This window comes from Rhodnius prolixus, unplaced genomic scaffold, assembly GCF_049639745.1.
Source record: "Rhodnius prolixus isolate KJV_2025 unplaced genomic scaffold, Rpr scaffold_3, whole genome shotgun sequence".
NCBI lineage: Eukaryota > Metazoa > Arthropoda > Insecta > Hemiptera > Reduviidae > Rhodnius > Rhodnius prolixus.
Window position 1 is genome coordinate 18,903,613 of NW_027411603.1, and position 23,406 is coordinate 18,927,018.

Genomic DNA, 23,406 nt, shown 5'->3' on the forward strand with positions numbered 1-23,406 from the left:
AAATAAAAGTTATAAAATAATTTATAAGTACAAACTAATAAGCTAGACTAAACTGTTAACCAGGTAGTTAATAAAATAATAGATTTACAAGACAGTATAATTTAAAAAATAAATATTTTTGGAGAAAGTCGTAAAAAGCTGAAAAAACGTTTCACCGGAGTGGAACTTTCGGTTGATTGTTTGTTTCGTCCCTGATGACACCAAGCGCAGTATTAAATTGGAACTGTAATTTTTCATTATTTAATTACGGTGGGTATAAACAGGCAGATACACACAGAGAAAACTTTTTCTTAATTGAGGGACCTCGAAACTGTCATTACCAGTGAAAATTCAAAATAATAAACCTGCACGATTACAATGTCTTCTCATTTTAGTAGTTAAAAAGAAATTAATAGATTTTTCATAAGCAAAAAATAGTTGCATAAAATTTATGTGGAAGAAATTGTAACAGACCCTAGAACAAAAAATTACGACTTATGTTTCGGCGAATCGCGTGATAATATGCAATAATTTTCTCTACTAATAAAAGAGATCAATATCACAGCACGAATCTTAGAAAAAAAAGTTTAAAAAAAAAAAAATCATGTCTGAAACGGCAGTTTAATGGTTCAGATGTACATTGGTACTTTTAACCGACCGTTTTTGTTTACATAAAAATTCTTTATTTTATATCCCAAAAATTAAAAAAAAACATGAAGAATGCTCATACTCGTATCCCGTTTCAAAAGAAAAATCGCTTCAGATATCAAGAATTTTGGCTGAAGTGCATGATGATGTTTTTATAGTTTTTTTCCCGTTTTCATCAAAAATAGTCAAAACGGCTTTCTTCAACAGCTCGTTACCTGTTTATCTGCAAGGAGATCTTTTTTGAAACTTTTATTAGTTTAACCGTGCAACTGTTATGATGGGTTTTGTAAATTTACTTACGGGAACACTTAATGGCAGGCCCTACCAGCTAGTTAGATGATTTATTACTCAATAAACTAAAATATTAGTAGAAAACTTGACAATTATTTTTATTATCATCACGAGTTGCTTGAGAATTTTCAGGCCGGCCTTTTGTTTGGATACTTTCTCTTGATATGATAGCAACTTTACCGGCTTGGTAGGCACCTTCGAATGGTTTATTAGTCAATGGTTGCCTTTAAATCAGCAATGTCAGTGAAGTGCTGAATAGAGAAAAGATCCCGCTTGAAGTCAAGTTATAAGAAACTGAAATCACTGGGTTCTCACTTTTCATACATTATTCTGATAGTATTTGAGTTTGGTTTTTATTGATTTGCTTTTCCCTTTAAAAAAAAAAAAAAAAAATTGCAATACAAAACAAAATAGCCGAAAAGTTACTGGGAAAATGAATACAGAGGCCAACAGTTGAAAACAAACAATGCGGCTTCTCAAACACTAGCCTGGGATATGTTGGCCAGATCCTCTACTGTTTGCTGTAATAGCGAACAGTAAGAGTAACTTTTCAACCTAAACTTCTGTTGGAAAATCAAAATGGGGCTGGCCTGAACAAAAGAAGCTTGAATTAGAAAGTTTTCCTTACACAAATTTTTATTCAATGTGCCTGAAGGTTGTATTTAAGAATTTACATGGTCGCTAATGGACTTGCTAGAAATATGGCATGGGCGTGGTAATAGTGGAATCAGGTTCGCATTTTTATACAACGTTGGTATATTAATGAATATGTTTATTAATTTATTTATAGCGCATTTAATTTTACCCATCTATCAATTTACACATATCAGTCTGTTATAAAACTGTAAAAAGTTAAAATAATAGTTTTCGATGCAATATATTTCACCGGAGTTGGAAAAAGTAAGTAGTAAATAGTAAAATTAAAAAGAGTATGAGATCTAGTAAATAATGAAAACTGTTAATGAAGATATTTAATACGAGTGAGGCATAAAAATAAAATGTTAAGTATTTATTAACATTTGCACTGTCACAACTTTTTCCCATTTGTTTTGTCTGATTTAGCTGCGGACAAAACTGATAAATTACGTTTGAATAAAAAAAACCCTCATTTTGATGGCTATTAATAAATCTAAATTTAAAACGTTAAGCTAAATGAAGGTAGCATTTTCATTAACTTTGTAGGGAAAATCAACTGTGGTAGCTTAAACAGCTTTCTATCGCCTGAACTAGTAAGCTATCTACAAAATTATCTAGAGTAGATGACTGTAGTATGTGTATCACATGACCACCTCATTGTAGACCAATATTAACTTAATAAAGTGTAAAATATGTACATGTAGGACGAAATAGATTTGGCAATTTTAATTAAAGATTTTTTTTTTGTTTTAAATGAAGTTTATTTTAGTGGAAAATAAAATCAAGAAAGTAGTGTGTGCACACTGAAACTTAATTACACAACTTCTTCAGAAAGCTGTATCTTAATATTTCAATTACCCTCATAGAAATATTTACCTAGCTGCGATTGAAATTCTTTACTAGAAATTCCACTTTACTAAATGGATTTTTCATATTGATTTCACAACTTTCTAACATACATGTAGATCAATAAATCTAACTTGAATATTTTTCTTGAAACATTTGTTTCCTAGGACATTCTGAAGAAAGAATTGGGAGAGTTCTTTTTAAAGAGTAATTTTGGTGGTATTTTTTCAGTTTATACAAACTAAATAGAAAGGTTTAAACAAGTTTTACAATTCGCAAATTAAAGTAAGTGAAATAGATTCGGTCAAAGTGAAAACGTTGGATCCTCTGTGAGAAAGTTTTGTGGTGAGCGTTCACACCAGATTTTTTTTTCTTTTTACTTTTTCTTTTTTTATTGAAAAATAGAAAATCTTTCCTACGTCATCGATACCCTTAGTTAGATTGTTTTAAATTTATTTTAACCTTACTTTGGCTCGTAATTGCTATTGAAATCAAAGACTGGAATCTGTGCCTGTATGGTTCCTGATAGGGTTTAATAGCATAGCCCTAATAAGCAGATTGTGAATCAACTCGTTTATACTGCAAGAGAAAAAGAACTAATAATCTCATCATTGTAAATTCTGCTAGAGAATTGAGGAGTCTAGTCTAGAGAGGTGGAAATAGTAAAATCTGAGTCAGTCCGATCATTTAATTTTATCCATCTTTTAATGCAACTAAATCAAAAAACTTAGATGGCTGATTACAGGCTACATCGTTTTGCATTTAGGTGACCGTCAATAAATTAATTTGCAATTAAAAATCTCATGAGTTTTAACCAGAGGCTACAATTGCAATAAAAGTTGGATCTTGAATTCCCAGATAATTGCCTAAATAGAAAACAAAAATACATTATAATTAAACATAAAAAGAAAATGAATACTTTGAACGAAATGATAAAATACATAGGTAGCATTATCAATTTCTTTATTATTAACGACAATCAAATGAAGTTGTATAGACAGAGATGTTGATATTATTATTGTGTATGAAATGTGAATGAGGAACTGGTATTGAATTTTATCACTATGTGGAAAGTTTCCTGGTAGAATGTGTCCAGATACAATTTAAATACAATTCACAAGGACTCAAAATGTATTATATCAACTTTTCCATTAAATAGCAGCAGCAACGTATCATTTTTACATTTATTCATACCAATGCTTTTTATAAAATGAATATTAATGCCTTTTTTCTCCGTTTAACGTCTGGAAAATATTTACAATTTAAAGGGCATCAGTATCTGAGGTCTTTAGCGCCTTCGTATGTTTAAGATGTTTTGTCATGATTTGATTTTTATACTACAAACTGAGATCAAAAGTTAATTTATTAATTATCTAACTTTAATTAATTATGTTTATAATTAGAGAAAGAAGAAAGGTTGAAAAAAGTGATGAAACGGTAGATAAATGTTCATCGGATGATGGAATAATAAAATGAATTCTATCAGATCTACCAGAAAAATCAGATCGATGATTAGTAACAGAGACCATTGGCAAGCTTATTAAGCTGCTGTAACAAAAATGTCAATTAAATTTAAACTATTTGATAATTTGGCTAAATATATATTTTTGGATTGGAACAACACTGCTAAATTTAATCAAACATTAAATGTAAAAAACATTCAGCAAGCCAAAATCCAATCATTTCTGGAAACTATCGTTCGATGGCTCAGTCAACTTCTTTTTGAATAAAAACTATTTTATAAGAGTTTAAAGGTTACTAAATATTTTAATTAAAACATTTTGAAGGGCTGTGTTGCACATAAAATTGCAACATATAAAGTCTATTGTTCTTTATCCAGTCAGTTTAACCGGAGTACAAATGACTCAAGTCTTCCTAAACATAACACCATTGATAAAGTCTTTTGACTTTCTATTCATGGCGGAGTCCTTATAACTTTGACATTTCCTCTCGATTTTCACTAACTTTTCACATCAAATAAGTTTCTATTTATCCAAGTTTATGACTTTACGTTTTATAAATAATTAATGTTTTATTAAAATGCTTTGTGTTATTTCATTTTATAAGCAATTAATTTATGAACTACACTTATTTGTTTATCCTTTTACTAAATTAAAATTAACAATTTAATTATTATTAATGTAAATTTGCTGCAAATGTTAGTATGAACGTATATTTTATTCTGTAACTTAATATTCAAAATTATGTGTAACTCCCTTGCAACAGTTTTATTAAAAGGATCGCTTTGTATTAAAAAGGATCGAAATAATCTTTTAATGATTGAGCATTTTTAATCATTCTATTCAATTTGGCTTCAGTAAAATATAATTGTAAGAAAACATTTAATTAATTCTATTTTGAAACACTTAGATCTTTTAATATGAAAGCAGAACCTGGAAGAAATAAATGACATAGTTATTAAGTTTGGATCCAGTAAAGTAAAAAAATTTAGCATTAATTGAAGAAGGGTGCTAAATATATATAAAAAAAAAATTAATGAAACATGATGATCTAAGAGCGGCGGCACAATAATGGACAGTCTGTTAGGTTCATTAATTTCAAGCTGTATAAAAAGTAACAAATTAAAATGTTGGAGTGAATTGACCTATTTCTGTTCATCATTCCGCTTCTATTGGATTTTTTCTTGAGAAATATTGAAGTTTGATATTATGGTATTAAGTGGAGTTATTATTGCAGTAAATATTTATTTACTCTTTACACTCGTCAGAGTTAAGATTGCTGGCTGTGCTTCGGTATGTGAATAATTTTTTTTTTTCGTTCTACTTCACCTAATCTGATTCGTGAATAGGTTTCTTTTCCAGTCTCCTCACTCTTGAGAAGCTACACATGCTTCCTTGACAATATAACTTATGGGTTACTGAATAAGAATTAAGGGGTAACCGCAAACGAAACAAAACTTGTAGCTTCTAAAAAAAAAGACAAGATTACAATTATTGGTAGATTAAGAAGAAGACTATTACTTCAAAAGTGGTGAAAGTGTTTTGATTAAATAAGTTATTGTTTCAGACTGTAGAATAATTTTTATTTATTTATTTATTTTTGTTAACACAATATTAATTTTTTACCGTTTTTTTTTGTTTTTTTTGAGGCGACTAAATCATACATTTCTTTATAAATAACAGCACCCAATTTCAGGCCTTAACACCCAACCTGGCAGTCTTACCACCTCTAGGTACAATGCAATAACCAAACAATTATACCATTACAGTTGTCTTTACCCCTGAGGACTCAGGAAGCATTAATATCTGGTGCACCTTCTTTAACTGTAATACTGATCAAACTTCTGTTCTAATAAGGAATATTCCACTTGGAACTAATAACATCGGCACGTATATGTTACTACAATTAAATGAAACTCGAAGGGCGAGTATCTTGATTTTACAATAAAAGATAACGATTATTAGGAGGTTCAGAGACTGCTACACCCACTCATGAGACGGGGACGTGTTAGGTGTAAAGACGAGCTCCTTTGCCAATTCATCTTTTACAAAGTTAGATTTCCTATTGATCACTGCCCTACTCTGTGGATGGTAGTGAAAGAGAGTCTTTTCTACTAGGCTGAGGCACTCCTAGCTGTAATGGAATCCCCATTTGTCATATCCATTTTCTCTGCTGCTGAACTTAGTGAGAATTTTTACTATTTCTCAATGCATTAAGGTGTAGTGAGCTCTTTTACAAATGGTACTATTCATTCCTAAGTATTCCTCTTCGGAGGTTAAACAATTATTTAAAGTTTAAATTTAGAGACTTAATTCGTAAGATTGAGAATTGGAGGACCTCTGAGAATATGGCAAACATATTTTGTGCTTCCGCGACTATTTAATTGTTTCAATTTCTAATTTTAATTTCCAGAGTTGGCGCCACGGTAGCCGAGCGGTTAGAGGCGAGACCTGCTAAGCTAATATGTATTGTGGTACTGGGTTCGATTCCCGGTCTTAGGCCTTGTATTTTATTTAATGGTTAATAAAAGAAATTTACAGTAAAGTAAGTTTGCTAGTCACCTCCGTCCACGACACCTAATTGGTAGTTGGATGTAAAGCCCGCCTGCAAAAATAGGCAATTACTTTACTTACTTTACTTTTCCAGAGTATTTGCTCTTGATTGCAAGAATTTTTAATTTAATTGAGCGTTTTAATTGAGCTGCAATAGGGATTTAATTTTTGTAACTTCTGTCTGTTTCCTGTTTGTAAATACATAGTAACTAAATACTAAATAAAGCTTCTTTTTTTTACCACAGTTTGAATAACTAATGCATCTTCTTATCTACTGTTCGTCCATGTGGTTTGAAGAATGTAAGATTTGTTCGGGAGTGTAACGTCTAGTATATTTTATCTGAAGAGATGATATCAACCTTTTCGCATACTAGAATTGCGTAGATATGGTTGAAAAAAGTATGCCTTTGGCTTTAAAATAGCTTTTTGAGTGCTTCACCTGCGCGAATTAATTATAAATGTCCCCTATGGACTTTATTACTAAAAAGGCTTCGTCTCTTAGTGCTTGAACTAAAATACCTGTACCGGTCGCACATAAATTCTTAACCCTACTAAAGACTCACATTTTTTATGTGTAGAGCGAAATTGCTCCTATATTCCATTAAATCTGGATAAATTGATTCTAGGGGAAGAAATGATCCCATAATTCTTGTTTTCATAGTTAGCCATTTAAGAGTGAATCTTTACTATCTTGCAGTTTAATGAGCAAAACTCGCCTTACTAATATAATGGATTGGTTGTATTTCGAAGAGAAACATAAACTTACTAACAGCTTGTAATATTTTTATAGAGTTAAACAACCCCTGAATGATACTTTTAACTTGGCTTAGCACTGATTTTGACTAGTAGATTGAGTAGCACTGTTTTAATTGTTTTGCACTGGTCACTTCGTTATTTCTTTTTCTTTAAGTTTATTATAATTTTTTTAATACCCCTTTAGAAAGGATATATTCCTTTCTTTTTCACATTAAGCGGGCTTAGATTCTAAAATAATTGATATAATATATAAATCAAAATATATATAAAGATATTTATGATATAAAATAGTTATGGCGAGCTTTGTGTTTGTGAACGCAAAAGATTTGAGGCCATATTTTTGAACCATCAAAATGTTTTTCTGTAAGAGTTCTTTTAACATTTTTATTTCAATTAACTTACGGATTTAATCGCCCAACAGCAATCTTCTTACCTGAAAATAAAAAACAATTAATTAATCAGACATTAATTTTCTCTTTGAAGATTGATACATGATGGAGGATGTATTTCGGAAGTAATCTAAATTGGAATGACTCACATCTTGATTAGTACATTTTCAGAAAAAAAAAAAAAATCTGAAGTCATGATTATAATTGTATGTTCTTTCGTTACAGGCAACACTGTACTTCATCGGTAAGTAAGTTAGAAACAAGAAATCAATGGGCAGCTGTAATATATTAAAAGGCAGTTATATTCCGGGATCTTCGCCTGAGAAATCAGGACGCTAGCCACATATCCCATGGAACTGTTTTCTGCTCAGCCTCCACCTGAGATTAGTTGCACAGGAGAGAAAGTAAGTTAGACTCCTTATTTCTTGAGGAAAGAGAAGGAGCTATCATCTTGTTTCTTTAATTGTTTAAGCGAGATTTTTACTGCATAATTTTCTCAGAGAAACATGAGTGAGTTCGTAGCAAGAGTCAGTTCCTTGTAGAGTTAAGAGTTATCCTTCTCTTGTATAGCCTCTTTCATGTTTTTTCTTACATTTTTTAGTATTATCTTTTTCCATTAAATGTCTCAAAAGAATCAAGAATCTGTTATGAAAATTAAATTTCAAAGAAACCGACACAATCGCAGTACCTACTCTCAAAAAGTAATACAAGAAATTTACTAGTAATTAATAAATAAATTTTTTCTTTAGGGAATTGATAAACATTAATGTAACTACCTATCATAAATGATTAATAAATATAGTTGTGAGTGTAGAAAGTTTAAATAGCAAGCAACCTAAAGTAAACTTGGCATTTTTTACACATTTTCTTTGAGAAAGTTTCTCACGGACGTGTTGTGAATTTTAACTTTCTCCTGTTATATTTAAAAATCAAAGAACGCCTGCGATAAGTACAAACTGTTATCAAAGTGTAAGCACTCCCTTTTTTATTTCTTTTTCAATTTCAAAAACTTTTCTTCAACTTTAGGAAATTGAATACAATTATTTCAAATTTGTGATTATTTATTAAATGCATTAGAAATTCATTTAAAATGCAGATTGTAATTATAAAGTGGTTTAATAATTTAAAATTCTATTTTTAAAAAAAACCACTGGCGAAAATAAAAATTGAATTATTTATGTGAGATAATTAAATTTCTTTTTCTTTTATTCCATTGCTGACTGTACGTTTGGACTACAATAGGGATCAATATTACTAACATCATTAGAAAATAAATTGGAGCTTACCACAGTTCCCCAATAGCAAGGCGCATTATTATGGTAAAATATTGAGTTCTTCTTTTATATTCCGTGTTAAATATTAATGATTTTTTTTCCAAATCATTCATTCTGATGGAAAAATTGAATCAGAGTTCTGGTTAGTTCTGGGTGTTACTGCCAATAATTAGAACACAAATGTGCAATCAAGAGTTATAGGTCATTCTATACATAAGATACAAGTAGGTAGATGCACTTTGTGCCGGTATCATGCTTCTAGGTCAAGGACCCAGGAACATAATTCCCCTCAAAATCAACTCAATGTCACAGTGAAAAATAAACAGAATTTTAATTATATTTACGTGAGTTTAACACAATTCTGTGGTTCTTTATCATCAAAAATGGAGTGCAAGGAAATTAATTTATTGCTTTGTTACTTTAATTTTTACAGTGATTATGTGGTTAATGTATCAAGGACAGTAGAATCGTAGTAATTTTTTAAAGTAAGGTCAAATCGCCAAAAAAATGCTACCTCAGAATTGCCTCAAAAATTGAGTTTCTGTGGAAAATATTTCAAATCGGAAAAAAACGAAATCTTTTTATTAAAGTGTACTATCGGATGTTGAATTTTAACTACAACCTTATTGTCACATTTAGTTGAATTATCAATTCAATGAATATAACATTTTCGCTAAAAGAGGATTTCAAAACGTGAATATTTTCGGTGAAAAATAGCAAAACAAAATAGCAAATCTGCCTAAACGCAATAATTTCTGTTATGAGGCTTAAGAGAAAATAAATAAAATTAGTAAAGTGCTCGAAGATATAGTATTATTGGAAGAATGTAGGTTGCACAATATAATAAGTTGAATGGATTTGATTGTAACAATTTGCTCCCCTTTGTGTACATTGTATTTCTTCAAACTTTCTAGATGTTCCCACAGGAATAGATGTAGAGAAGGAGTAGGGGTATCAGTTTTTGTAACAAACAGATCGATGTTAAAGAAAGATCAACCGCGTTTACACATGTGTACAAAAACATGAAACTCCCAGTTGGTCACTCCCAGTTAGTTACGTGTGTTGCACGTGAGTGTACTCTCGTTTGGGTGTGTGTGTACACATTGTCTACTAACTTCCTATTTGTTGTTTGCTAGTGAAATCTGCTGCTAGTTGCTAACACACAGTAAAGTTTCCCAGAAAAGCTTGTTTTAGAATTGATTCTCTTAACGAAGAACTTTCAACAACGTAATAATATATATATACTGTTTGAAAACATGCTTTAAGTATATTTTTTTCCACTCATATTTTGTTTATAAAATGAAAACTATTGGTTTGAGTTTGTTCAAATTATCTACTTGTACAATAAATTGCAATATATTCTCATATAAAGGTTTAAGTGTGAATTTTATCTTTTTACAGATTAGATAAACTTGCCTTGAAGTGGTTTGCTACATAGCATATCTAAAACAGCCCAGTTTTGGTAAATTACCTACATTTCTTCCAGGTACAAATTCACTCGTTTAACTTTGAAAGGAAGTATTAGAATCCGGGGCAGTGATCGGTTTTCAATATTAATTTTCCACAAGAAATACACGTTTTGGGAGGTCCTCTGACTGCAAAAAATATTATTTGTGTTCCCAAAGAACAAAAATAATAATAATTGAAGATTTTAAAAAATGTAGTGTAATATAATGGTTGTAGGTAAGTCAGAATAAATTTGTTTTATCATCAAATAAAAGCAACCATCACATCATTTTAATGTACCTCATATGCAAGACATCTTGACCTATGATTACGGAAAGAATGAATATCTTGCTAGGGAAGGAGGGGCGGGTGTTGGTCTAGTGGTCAAGAGCGTGGCTTTGTAAGTGGGAGATCCCCAGTTCGAATCCCGCGAACGACTACATTTTATTAAAAAGAGTATTATGATGTATTAAGTACTATGAATGACTACATACTTTTGTTAATTTCATAAAGAAAAATTAAAACATTCTAAAATAAATCCTAAATAGTTAAGAGTTTCTTATTTCTGGAATTTTAGAATATTTACTGTTGTTACACAAAACGTATATATATCAGTATGTTATATCAGTCTGTGTAAGATCTTATCACAATTTTCTACCAACTTCTTTGTTTCCTTTTGTTAACTGCTCGTCGCTTTTTTCACCAATAAAATGCATTGTACTTCTTACAACATCCCAAAAGCAGTGCTATAGCGGTGCCGTAAGCTTCATTTCTTCGACTGCCTCAACTTTATTTTTATTGCACAAACTTAGGGACATGAATAAAACAAAAACATGAACATGGAGGTACATGCTCCCTCCACGTCCATAGCCAGTCACATCTACAACTCCCCTGTCTTTGTTAACAGGTTGAGCGCCAAGTAAAATAGAACTTACAGAGAGTACATTCTGGAAAACCAGTGGTTTCTTACCTCCACCAGGCAAGAAAAATAAATTTATAGTAATTTTCTTCTACGATTTTCTTCATCGAATTTAAAAAACAAACCCCCTATAAAATATACAAAAAGTATTTTAAAATAAATAAATAACCAGAACTTGTAAATGTAGGTTCTAACTAGGTGAAGAGCATTTTTATAGTTCTCAGTCGTTTGTTAAAAAGACCCTTTCATTAGGTCTTATTCAAAGTGTGTATTTGTTTGATTATTCGTGTGTAATTTCTCTGACAATTGTAATGTTCCATGTTTTTCTTTAGTCCATCACATTTATAATTTTTTTTAGTACTGCACGCAATGAAGAATGTTAGTTCTGCTGCTCTGTTTTCGAATTTATCAACAATGTCAAAACAAAATATGGTTTGAATAGTTAGGAACTTGCTATTTGAGTTTAGATTCTATGCACGCGTTAATAACAGATATGATTTATGGTTTATTGATTTCGAAAATATGAAATTTAAGAAATAATTTCTTGACAAAAATTAAAAGAAATAGTTACAAACAATGGGAGACGAAATTATTATTTTGAAACTATGTCAAAAAATTGAATCGTTTTAGAAATATCAAACTTTAACAAAGTAGGAATGATATTCATTACTTATGAACAACATTTTCATTTTACAACTTGGCTTTGCAACAAAATAAAATCAATTATTAGATCATTATTTTGACAAATGATAGATAAAATAATTTCTCTTTTCTTCCCCCTCCCAAATGAAGCATTACAGTAACGAACATTCTTTAAATCGGGGGATTTCAAAAGTAAACTCTCCTAAAAATGAACTGAACTTTGTTTACATTCATTAATCTGAACACTTTGATGATTTTAGCTCTTAATTAAGTAAACTTGAAATGTAATTTAAAAGTAAAACTTTTGATGTAGGTACTAATTGGATTTTTTTTCAAAAAAGTACTCGCCATGATTTTTTAACAAGATGAAGCCTAATTAATCAAAAGAGGTCATTTAAAATAAAACAGATCAAATTATAGTGTGCGAGGATTCTCATTTGGAAGTTTAGTTTTTTTTTTACGATTTCGTACATATTCTACGTGAGAAGTTCATATCTAACAAACTATCTAACTAAAGGTTATGAGTTTCATTAATTATGGTAGTAAAGTGTGCACTTTTTGGTACCAAAATCAGTATGGAACAAAAAGTTAATATGTTACCACAGATATAAAGTTTGTGTCAACAGTCATAACGTAAATACAGCATTTCTCATTCCTCGTGCTAGCTGTGTTACAGCTTTGCTCTCTCAAATATATAATCAGACATCCATTTACCCGACAATTCTAATAAGATACATGTATAAATTAAACATGAAAAACTATCATTGGATGAAATAGTAAATGCATTTTACTTGTATTTCATGTGAAACCTCTTTTCTTATTTTGTGACCCAGTGCACTCTGAACAGCAATCCTCCACCGACCTTGTACATCTGGAATTACTGGGTGGAATGTAGTAGTAGTAGTATATATATATATATATATATATATATGTACAGATATATATATGAGAACAGACAGAGAGAGAGTGAGTGAGAAGGAGAGATCTATCTTCCTAAGTGCTTCTAGCATTGTACCAGAAGCAATTTGTGGCCAGATCTCAGCGCCACATATAATTGTTGTGGTGTAACTTCTAACTATTTGTTACTATCTCCTGACATACTGGGAATATTAAACCAGTCTGTTATGTTTCTCTTTATCACGTTAAAGCTTTACAGTTCGGTCCAAATCATCGCAAGTAACGTTCCAGCTGCACTATATTGCTCCCCTCTCACTAAGCCAGCGTTTATTTATAATAAATAAGGATTTATATAATTTATCGATTAGTTACAGAATATAATAATTAAATACAGAATTTCTGTAATCAATAATTCAAATAAAACCAAATACTGAAAACATATTTTACAGTAGTGAGCTATAAATATAAATATTGTTGCATTTTTGTTAATTATTTCCTAATTTAACGAAGCCCTTCATCTCCAATCTGGTAGTGAAACCATAGCTGCTCTGATCAGCGCAAGAGATGCTTCGTTCAATTTTTCTCAAAAAATTCATATATGGCGCTAATGACCTCAGCAGTCGATGCGCCAAAAAAAAAAAAAAAGGCATAATATAACGTTATACATAATACACATTCACTACTCGATTAATCGAGTTTCTCCAAACTTAGAGCTTTTTTAAAGCACTTGATAATTCTCTTCGTAGTTAGTTATTTAAAGAATCGAGTTTCACTCTACAAGGCTAACTTAATGTTTCTCAAAGGAAAGGCCTACTTTTTATTTTCCAAAAAATTAAAATTAAATATTTAAACTAAAGTATTTACATGCATGTTATTAGTTTTCATAATTATCTTAAGGTATTGCAAATATCATGCTCATGATCTCAAAATTTTCGAAATGGACTTTTTACTAGAAATATCCATTCTGAGCCCGAAAAAATGGATTTTGAAACTATTGAGTGTTTTTTTTTCGGTGAGATCCGTACATAATTTTGTGGAAAGAATCACTCAATTGGATATACTCCTTTAGTGAATAGAAATTCCACTTTTTTGAGTTTTACGGAGCGTCTATAATAGGTTATTTTTATTGTTGTGTAGCAATCATTAAAGTAGGAGAAGGAAATTCTTGCTTTGTAGTAACCAAATTAATTGATACTATATTTAAAAAAAAAACTCAAAAACTATTTATTTGATTTGGACTCACCAGTGAATCCGATTGTAATTTTTTGATAAACTCGCTTGATCAGAAATCCTCTTGCTGAAAGAAACTTAACTTTTTTATGAAAATGGCTGTAATTAATTTTTATAAACTTCTCATACATTGCACTCATGGTGGTCTACAACTTTAACTTGAAACATTTTTGCAGGAAAGCTCGATTAAGGGCAGAGAATTTAGGAGAGTAATTCCTTGGAATAGAGGTTCTGTGGCCAGGAAGGTAGGCTCGAAGAGAATCCGCTTAGGAATCCAGTGTTCCAACCACTCAGGTAAGTAAGCCCTTCCCTAAATTATACTATTTATATTTGAATATAAGTGAAACGCCCTCTTTTTATTAGGTTTGGGCCAAAGACATTCAGTCTGTGAAACGAAATAAGGTGTTCTCGCATAAAAACCCCTTAGTTCGTCGCCTCTCTTTTTTAATTCTTAATTACATCCTCCTAGATTCCAGTGGCTCGTAATTTGCTCGAAGTTCTTAGTGATTCATTAAAAAGATTATGCGGAAGCCTCCCTTATATTAAGCGGCGTCTACATATGGATATTTTTATTGATGCTTAGCAATCATTAGGTTCTGATGGATGATTCAGTGCATGAACAGTTTTTCATGTAATATAACTTCTCAATATTCAGTAACAAAAGATAAAGTGAAACCTATCATTCTTTTTAAGTCCATTGTTTACACTTTGTGAAATAGAGGAAAATAAAGAGGTATCAGAAAATATATTCGTTTTTTAGATTTATAAATAAAAAAGAAATTCTAGTCTGCCAGAACTGTTTGCTACAGACCTTTTAGTGTTGGGGCTTCTGCTATCATCGTTACTACCGTTATATTGCGGCTGAGCTTTTATAGCTGAAAGTATCGTAATTCTTCAGAATTTATCTGTATCAGATTAAACGTTATAAAAAAAAAATATTAGCAAAGTTTATTGTATTTTGACCACGTTAAATTACATACTTGACCGCTTATTATTATGTTGATTTTTATCAACCTGTATTAATAAAATAAATAATAATTTATTTTCCGCAAAAAATCAGTAACTAATGAAATTCAACTCATTCACAAAATTAAAATACGTAATGTATTTATGTAAATATCATTGTTCAAAGAGTACATGTATGTTGTCTGCGCTATTTTGTTTCAGATGATTTTCAGTTTAATTTTAAATGGCAGATCTCTTATAGTTAAAATATATTGTCAAGTTTTTCGCACAAACCGGTTTAGAAAAAATTTTATTGCTTAAAATGCTGCAATAGACGTATGAGCATTCACAGCGGATGTTGTGTACAATAATATATGGTTATTAATGTTTTAGAGAATTCTGGTATTTATTGCCATAATCTATGGTAAATAAAAGGTTATCCAAAATTTAATTAAATAGATTAGTGTTATTTTGAGTGTATAAATGAATGGTAGTGAATTTAATTATTCTCCCTCATTATATTTTTATACTACAAGATTCTATGATGTATATTTTGAAATTAAATTGACATTTTCTGCTATTTCTGTGATTTAGGGACGGTTTAGGAAATCTACTTAGTATTAAACTGAGAGAAGAGTACACATGGCATAAGATATAGGTACGTTGGTTGGTGCTTATGAGTGTATTTATGTTGACATTGCATATTATATGTTTTGTATTAATGTTGGCATGTGGATCAGTCGGCGGGAGGTACCAGGTAGGACCTGCGCCAGCATTCGATCGATCCTCGCCTGGCCAACTTAGTCGGATTTATAGGAGCTGCAAGTTTTCACTTCACCCACCGTTTGCCTATCTCCTAGTGGCTCTCTTTTATAGCAACATGAATCATAACTCACCAGCATTTATCTAACAGTTTAGGAAAAGCCCGCTTTCATAACCGTATACTCTATTTTTCCCTGTCCAATCTGATATATGTATACTTCTTGTTAGGAGTAGTAATAGTGGTGATGATGATGATGATGATGATGGGTGTGGAACTTTAACACGATAATGAAGGTTTTGGTTGTTTAAATGCCATGTTTAGGCTGGGGAACTAAAGCCAGCTTAAACAAATATAGTCGTCCTGTATAAGAGATAACTATGTAATTCTACATTAAGGGGGCATTCTTTGCCTTAAATACATACAAGGTCAAACAAAGCATCTAGGGTGAACTAAGTAAGTATGTAAATGGGAAAGGTGGTAACAAATAGGAATGGCATCACAATAAATGTCTAATGTAGTATTATGAATGAACACAGTGTCTATTGTGTAATTAGAAATGCGTAATTTTCCATACAAACCACAAGTACTTTTAGTAGTTTCACAATTACAGCGTGTGGTGACGACAGCGGGAAATGTTCTGTAGACCTTCCTTTCAACTCAGTCTACATCTCATTCGGATTACATGTTCATTGGTCGCGAATAGAAAGCAGGAAATCACCATATTTATGAGGCTGAGATTTTACCAGTGAATAGAAAAAAGAGAAAATGGTTATTATATTACCTAACTAGTGAATTTCATTAAGTTCATTTAATGATTTCTAGCCCAACATCTATCAACTGAAAGCCATTAGGTTTTTGAAAGAATTAATATTTATATAAATTTAAGTAATAATAATAATTCAATATTAAGACACATTACATTAATTAAATATATATAATTAATTAGTTAATAATTCAAGAACTAATCGAGCTGATCTCATAAATACAACCTGTGTTAATCAAAATAAAAAATGACTCAGTTCGGGATGTTGTACCCAAAGTGATAGGTTTAGGAAGTTTGGACAAAATATTCGTTTTGTTGCGCTTCTTAATGTAGGTTCGGGCCACTTTCCCCTTCTCTGCGATTAAACAAAAAAAAGTCACAAACCTGTGATAAGGTAGGGCACATTTTAACTGTGATGTTGAAATGTGCCCCCTCACCTTCCATAAAAGAAAATATAATATCCAACACTTTTTGCAAGCAAATAGTCTTTTGTAAATACTAGATTTAAAAAATATTTGGGAAAACTAAAAATAATGTTGAATAGACGTTGAGGTCAATTTCGAAGGCGAATTTTGGTTCGTTTACATTTTCTGTCCCATACCTTGTTGGCTACTTCTTTGGCTGAATGATCTTCAAATACTTCCCCCCATTTGATAAGTTTAATATTATCACAAGCTTCTCAGAGCTTTTATTTATCACTAGTTGATCTTAAACACTAAATTTACCATTTATAAAAAGTCCTTTTTACAACTTGCTGACCCTGTTCCCACGATCGATTTTAGTGCCCTCTTCCCTTCTTCAGTATCTTGGTAATTTGATAAATGATCGTTTTTTTTTGTACAAGATATAGATGAGAAAGGCAATTACTCATTTATTTTATTTACTAAAGAGCTTCAACATCTGTAGGAAATAAAATTTACTTGGACTCGAACACGAAACACCACCGGTTTCTATAAAACGGTTGGTCAGTTCTTCTAAATTTCCCACTAATTGATTCAGCACTTAGAATTGAAAAAGGAGGAGATATCTTTTTCGTTCTTCTAAAAAGTATTCCAAGAAGTAGTTATATTTCTTCTTCTTTAACTGTTTGTTTACTTAGGCAGCTCTTCAGTCCGGAATGGTAGCTCTACTATAAGAGCTCTAAAGGCTCTAGGGTTCCCTCACGATCTATCTGCATGTATCACTTCTGTTCTGCGCTTAGCTTTACTAACTGCTGACAAAGAATTTATTGTTATCTCCAAAAAGATTTGACTCTTCTTCAGCGTCTTGACACAGCCTGTAGTAACCGAACCCTAATATCTGTAATAAGTGTGTAAAAGATTATTGTGTGAATAAATTCTGTCATTTAAAATAGCCATAAAATATCTTTAAATCGCTGAAGTTTTTGTTTTATATGGTTTTCTTTTTTTGCTTTGTGCATACCAAGCAAGAGAAAATTTTACTTTCTCCTCTTTTCAGATTCAAATTAAGATAGATTCCCAATAATTATATTTATATTTCCTGCCACCCTAATGCATAATTAATTCCTGTGTAGAAATTTTACTAATAATATCACCTTTTTTTTGTTTCGAAACTAAGTCCTAAACAAACAGTTGCGCTACTCATTTAATATTCATTCACTTAAATAAGAATTACAAACATGTTACAGAATTATGTATGATTACAAATTATTATCTCAAAACAACGGAAAATTGAAATGGAAAATGAACTAAAGTAACAGTTTGTGTTAAAAGTTAATAAAAAAATTTAAGAGAAATATTTTCTGAAGAGGAAAATGTTAAATGGAGATGTTAGGAAAAAGAAATACAGCTTTTAATTAGAAATTAAAGAAAAACAGAGAACAAAATAAGAGAATTGTATTCTGTAAAAGAAATAAAATGTTAGGAAATAGAAATAAGTATTAAACGAGAAAATAAATCTTATAATTAATAATCTAATCTAATTATTAATAATAATTAATATTAAGGGACGTTAAGAAGCAAGTTAAAACCTATTAGAGTGATCTGGTACGCGAGACGACTACATTTTATTTTATTAAACAAAGTGTGGTGATATTTAAGTATTATGAATAACTTCATACACAGGATTCGAACTGGGGATCTCTCACTTACGAAGCCACGCTCTTGACCACTAGACCATCACCCGCCTCTCCAAAGGCAAAATATTCTTGCCGTAATCACAGGTCAAGAAGTTTTGCATATGGGGTACATTAAAATGATGTGATGGTTGCTTTTATTTGATGATAAAACAAATTTATCTTGATTCTTCCACTGCCATTACAATACTCTACATTTTTTAAAATCTTCAATTATTATTATTTTTGTTCTTTGGGTCACAAATAACATTTTTTTCAATCAGAGGTCCTCCCAAAACGTGTATTTCTGGTGTAAAATTAATATTGAAAACCGATTACGAATAGATAAAATTGTAACTTTGATCTTAAATATCTCGACAAATATTAGGGATATTGAAACGGGGTCAACGTCATTTTTCACAATTTTTTATGTAGTTTTCATAATCATTGTCAAAACCAGTGGTCCTTATGAAACTCCGATCAGTTTTTTGGACGTAACTCCGCCAAAAATGAAGATACAGCATCGGGGGTGGAAAATTTGAACCAAATTTGAAACAAAAAAAAAACATTGTTTAATGAGTTTTTCCGGATTTCCGCTTTTCTAAAAAAGTTAGTGCGTTTTAAATGGATCCGGTACAGAGGCTCCGATGACTATCGGACTGTGTTCTATTTTTACAGAAAATACTGCTTAACATTAAACAGTAGCTGTAAGAAGCTCGTATAGAAAGAGGAAACCCTTTCACGCTGGATTTTTTGAACCCGACCTCTAGAATGAGATTGTACTGTGCTCACCACTGAGCTTTCCCTTTCCTATATTGTATTATTATTATTATTTATACATTTTTGCGTGAGATGAAGTCGATTAAGGATCCAGTTGTCTTAAGCAGTTATGATAATGAGTAAAAACGTCATATTGCGGCATAAGCACAACGCAAGCAACTATTTTAAATATAAAAGAAGATGTAAACAAGCGTACAGGGGACAGAACAGAAAAAAGAAATAAAAATAACATCAGTAATAGGATGAGATAGGAATTTTGATGCAGGCTATAAAAGCATCAAACACTGGAGAATCCTTTGGATACTTTATCATCATTCCACTCACAACTTCCACATCAAATAGGAACATACTCGTATAGTTCAATTCACCTTCCGCATCGTATTAGCCTAATTTATTTGTCCTGAAATGTTATGTACCTTTTCAAACGTTTTTTGATACATCAGCTGTTAGTATTTTTGGGTGGGGAGTAAGTTTGGTTTATGAAATGAAGTATCACTTGGTCATGTCAAAACTAATATTTTATTTAGTATTGTATAACAGAAACACTTCCTTAATGTGTCTGTTCCTAAGAATAACTTTACAAAATAATTTAGGCAACGTTGTTTAGATAAGCTCATAATGTGTTCATTTCAAAGGTGACAGAGTTGAATTGATTTATTCTTTTCAACGGATGTAAATTGGGACCTCAAACTGCATTTTACTCAGAGTACAAAGAGTTCTCTAGACAGTCCAAAAGAGCTTCCTTTCACTAGGCAATGGATCAGTAACTAGAGAACATTATCAGACCTCATTCGGTCTTTATTCGCTCTGAAGACAAGACAAATCAAATATTTCATCCTAACCCAATTACCTTCCCACAATGCTTTTCATCGCATTCTACCATATCATCGTTTGGATTTTTAATTCATTTAGCTAGGGGACTGTAGGACAAACCAGTGTACATTTCATTGTCTAAAATCGCTCTTTAAAAGTAGTTTGCATCGTGTTACATAAGAGACTTTTACAATTTCAGCTAGGACAGACGGTTTAGTAATGGCGAATGGTTTTGAAATGTTCCGGCCATTTTCTCCTTTAACGGTGGGGGCAATAGAAGAAATTAGGCTCCCTCTCGCAAAAATTTCAGATGCTCAGAAAGCTGCATTACGAGAAAATGTTAGAATAGTCAGGAAAGTCCTTAATATCCCAATTTAATTTATTTGAAATAATCAACTACGTAGCTGGAAAATATTTGACTTCCAGTTAAAAATAAGGTTCTTCATTGGATAGAATGAAACATCAGTTAGGATGTCGTAAAATATTTCATTTCGGCCAAGTACCTGAGATTCGCTATAAATCTGCAAGAGCTAATAATATATTAACTAGCTAGTACGTTACTGCTCATCGCTAAAATCATTTTGCGCTTATATTAAAATTTCGCCAAAAATGTAAAACGTAGTGCTATGAGTAAATTGAGTACTGACTTCCCCAACACGCAACCTGCCCCGCTTACAGTGGTAAGTTATAAAATACTATAAATTGTAATATAAAAAGATTCACTTGATTTACGAAATGCTTTTATACATATATCTAGTAAACAAAATTACCAACCAATATTATAGGATAAGTACGAGAAAAATATGATGTTGATTTCTTGATGGTCGGATTAGAAAGGATTTGAATAAATTAGATGAGCTTTTGCAACAGAGCAGGGCAACACAATCTTCCAAGTAGAAAGAACTCTAGTGAACTAGTAAAACCGTGTATGAAATATATATTATCAAACAAAATTTCTCCATTTATCGATAATACTATATGTTCTTAATCCTCTGTAAAAGTATAAACTATAAAATAAAATAATATTGTAAACACAAATTTGCCAGACAAAAACCTGAGTTTAATTATTGTTAAATTACATCAAAACTTAGTTAAGTTAGTCATCAAACTTAGTTAAAAATTAACTAATTGCACCATATTTAGTTGAAACAGATTGAGATTATGTTCTTTATAAATTATTGAATCTACTTCAATAAAACTGAGATTTGGACCTGAAGGTCTTTTGTTTTATTTTCTTTAGCAGAAGTTAAATCGATATTGAGTGTTTGAGTGAGCTCAAAAGTCAGTCACGTGTAATTCAAACTTGATTTTTTTTTTAATTATATAAAGCGTCCGATGTTAAATCTTTTGTATTTTATTTATATGATTATTTTTTTTTTTTATTCCAAGGGTAAAAAACATCGGTTGACTAGAAGTGTTTTTAAATTCTCTTGAAAACGATTCTATCAATTTTCCTCTAAACTTGAAGTTTCTGTTCTTTGAGAATATAAATATTTTTAAAATTTTATCTTTTACTTTGCCAAATCATTGAAATATTTCTATGTATTTATTAATACTTTCTATGTCTAGAATAGTATGTATTTATTTATAATTTCTATGTCTAGAATAGTACCTATTCTATTATATATATTTATTTATTTTTCAGAAAGAAAGAATGGAACACGAACATTAAATAACCGCAAGGCCGGAAGAAACCTTATCAATAGCGGTTTTCCGTTTTATAACTTACGAACGAAATACACACCTTTTCATGTTACAGGAAAAGTATTTATTTACAGCGTAGTTGTTGTACAGGAAAAAATAAAGAAATATAAAATATTGCGGAAGTTGGTGGTAACATAAATGGGAAGATTTTCTTAAAAGATTATCATTTTCCGTAAGTAAATAATTTTAATTTTTAACAATTACGACTTCGTATTTCTTAAAATGCCTTTTTTACTAGTCTCTATATTTTAGATTGCAACTTTGTCATTTACATTTAAGATTTTTAAAACATAAGAATTATCCAAGAAACTCTCTTTCAAATTTTATAATTCACTAAATATATGTATCTCTATAGAAAGATTGATTTGGTGTAACAAATCTCAGTAGCAGTTAAATTTCATTGAAAACTGGTGGTGATTTGGACAATTCATTTCAATCTATTGTTTGTAATCTAGTTATCCACGACCTGCCATGTAATATTTTAATATTATTACTCATCTACGTAGATTACGAACTGGAGCTGTCTCATCAAATATAGAGAACGGATCCCAGTTTTCATAATAGTGACTGAACCATTCTGTAGGATGAACCATGAACCAATGTTAGGGTATTGAGTATTGATGTACATTTTCTAGTTTTGAAGCTGTCAGTGATAAAAGATATCAGATTTGTGCAGTACCTGTAGATTTTGGAGAAAGTGTGATTGAATCCTCAGCGCCCTAAAAGATCCATTATGATTCTATTACGGTCCATTTTTTTTCATAAATTGTCAAAGTTTGGAATAAGTCTCAGCACATGCTTATTCGTGTTTAGTAACTCGAATTAAACGCGAAAAACTTGAATTGGAGCTACCGCAGAAATGTAAGGATCCCTGAATAGGTGACTTGGCAGTTGTCGACAACCATACCTCTGCGGCATGAGATATGGTTATCGTCAACTACCAAGTAATTAAATTACAATGGTACCATTTTAAAAATTGAAATAAAATAACGTTCGAGTATTGTTTACATATTTGTATTCTACGTACTAGAATCTAATACTCTTGTTTTGTCACTGAATTAAAAATTATTAACCTACTTTGATTTATTTAGTTTTATTATATGACGTACAAAACTAAGGCTTGAAATTCTCATACTATTTGGTAAAGTTTTAATTATTTGGTAGCTATAATTATTCGGAAATCAAGCTGTTATTATTTGCAAACTATTATTATTTGGAGGCCAAGGGATGATAGGAGGTGAAATACGAGTACTATGGCCCTTAAAATTAAATTGAATTGGAAACTCTTCGTAAAGGGGGTTTTGTACTAAGGCCAACAAGATCTGTTGGCAGTGTAGCAGTGAAGCGGTAAGAACATGAGGCGTTAAGCCATCATGAATTTAATAAATAAGAGATAATAGTTCACAACAAATTTCACATTTTCAAGTATAAACTGGAAAAAAAGAACTAGTTTTTTAATGGAGACTGAGAATGTGATCAATTGTTTCACGAGCGTTTCAGGCAACAAAAACTTATTTCATTACTGTGCTCTTAACAACAGAGTCGACCATTTTGGAGGTTCAGCTTACATGTAATTGTATTTCACAAACTACTTTCCA

General features: G+C 31.0%; 2 protein-coding genes across 5 annotated transcripts in view; one reads left to right on the top strand and one right to left on the bottom strand.

The window, feature by feature from the left end:
- The window catches only part of Nlg3 (Neuroligin 3), a 613,493-nt gene that overhangs the window by 360,292 nt on the left and 229,795 nt on the right, over positions 1-23,406 (bottom strand). The gene's annotated exons all lie outside the window — the stretch shown is intronic.
- The window catches only part of LOC141452382 (uncharacterized), a 38,127-nt gene that overhangs the window by 10,196 nt on the left and 4,525 nt on the right, over positions 1-23,406 (top strand). Inside the window, exons 3-6 of one of the 2 annotated variants that reach the window (XM_074124466.1) lie at positions 7,784-7,962; positions 14,143-14,260; positions 15,506-15,569; positions 21,750-21,980. In XM_074124466.1, coding sequence (XP_073980567.1) covers positions 7,909-7,962; positions 14,143-14,260; positions 15,506-15,516 — 183 coding nt within the window. In that variant the 5' untranslated portion in view covers positions 7,784-7,908 and the 3' untranslated portion in view covers positions 15,517-15,569; positions 21,750-21,980. The remainder of the gene's footprint in view (positions 1-7,783; positions 7,963-14,142; positions 14,261-15,505; positions 15,570-21,749; positions 21,981-23,406) is intronic. The other variant, XM_074124465.1, reaches the window with a different exon arrangement.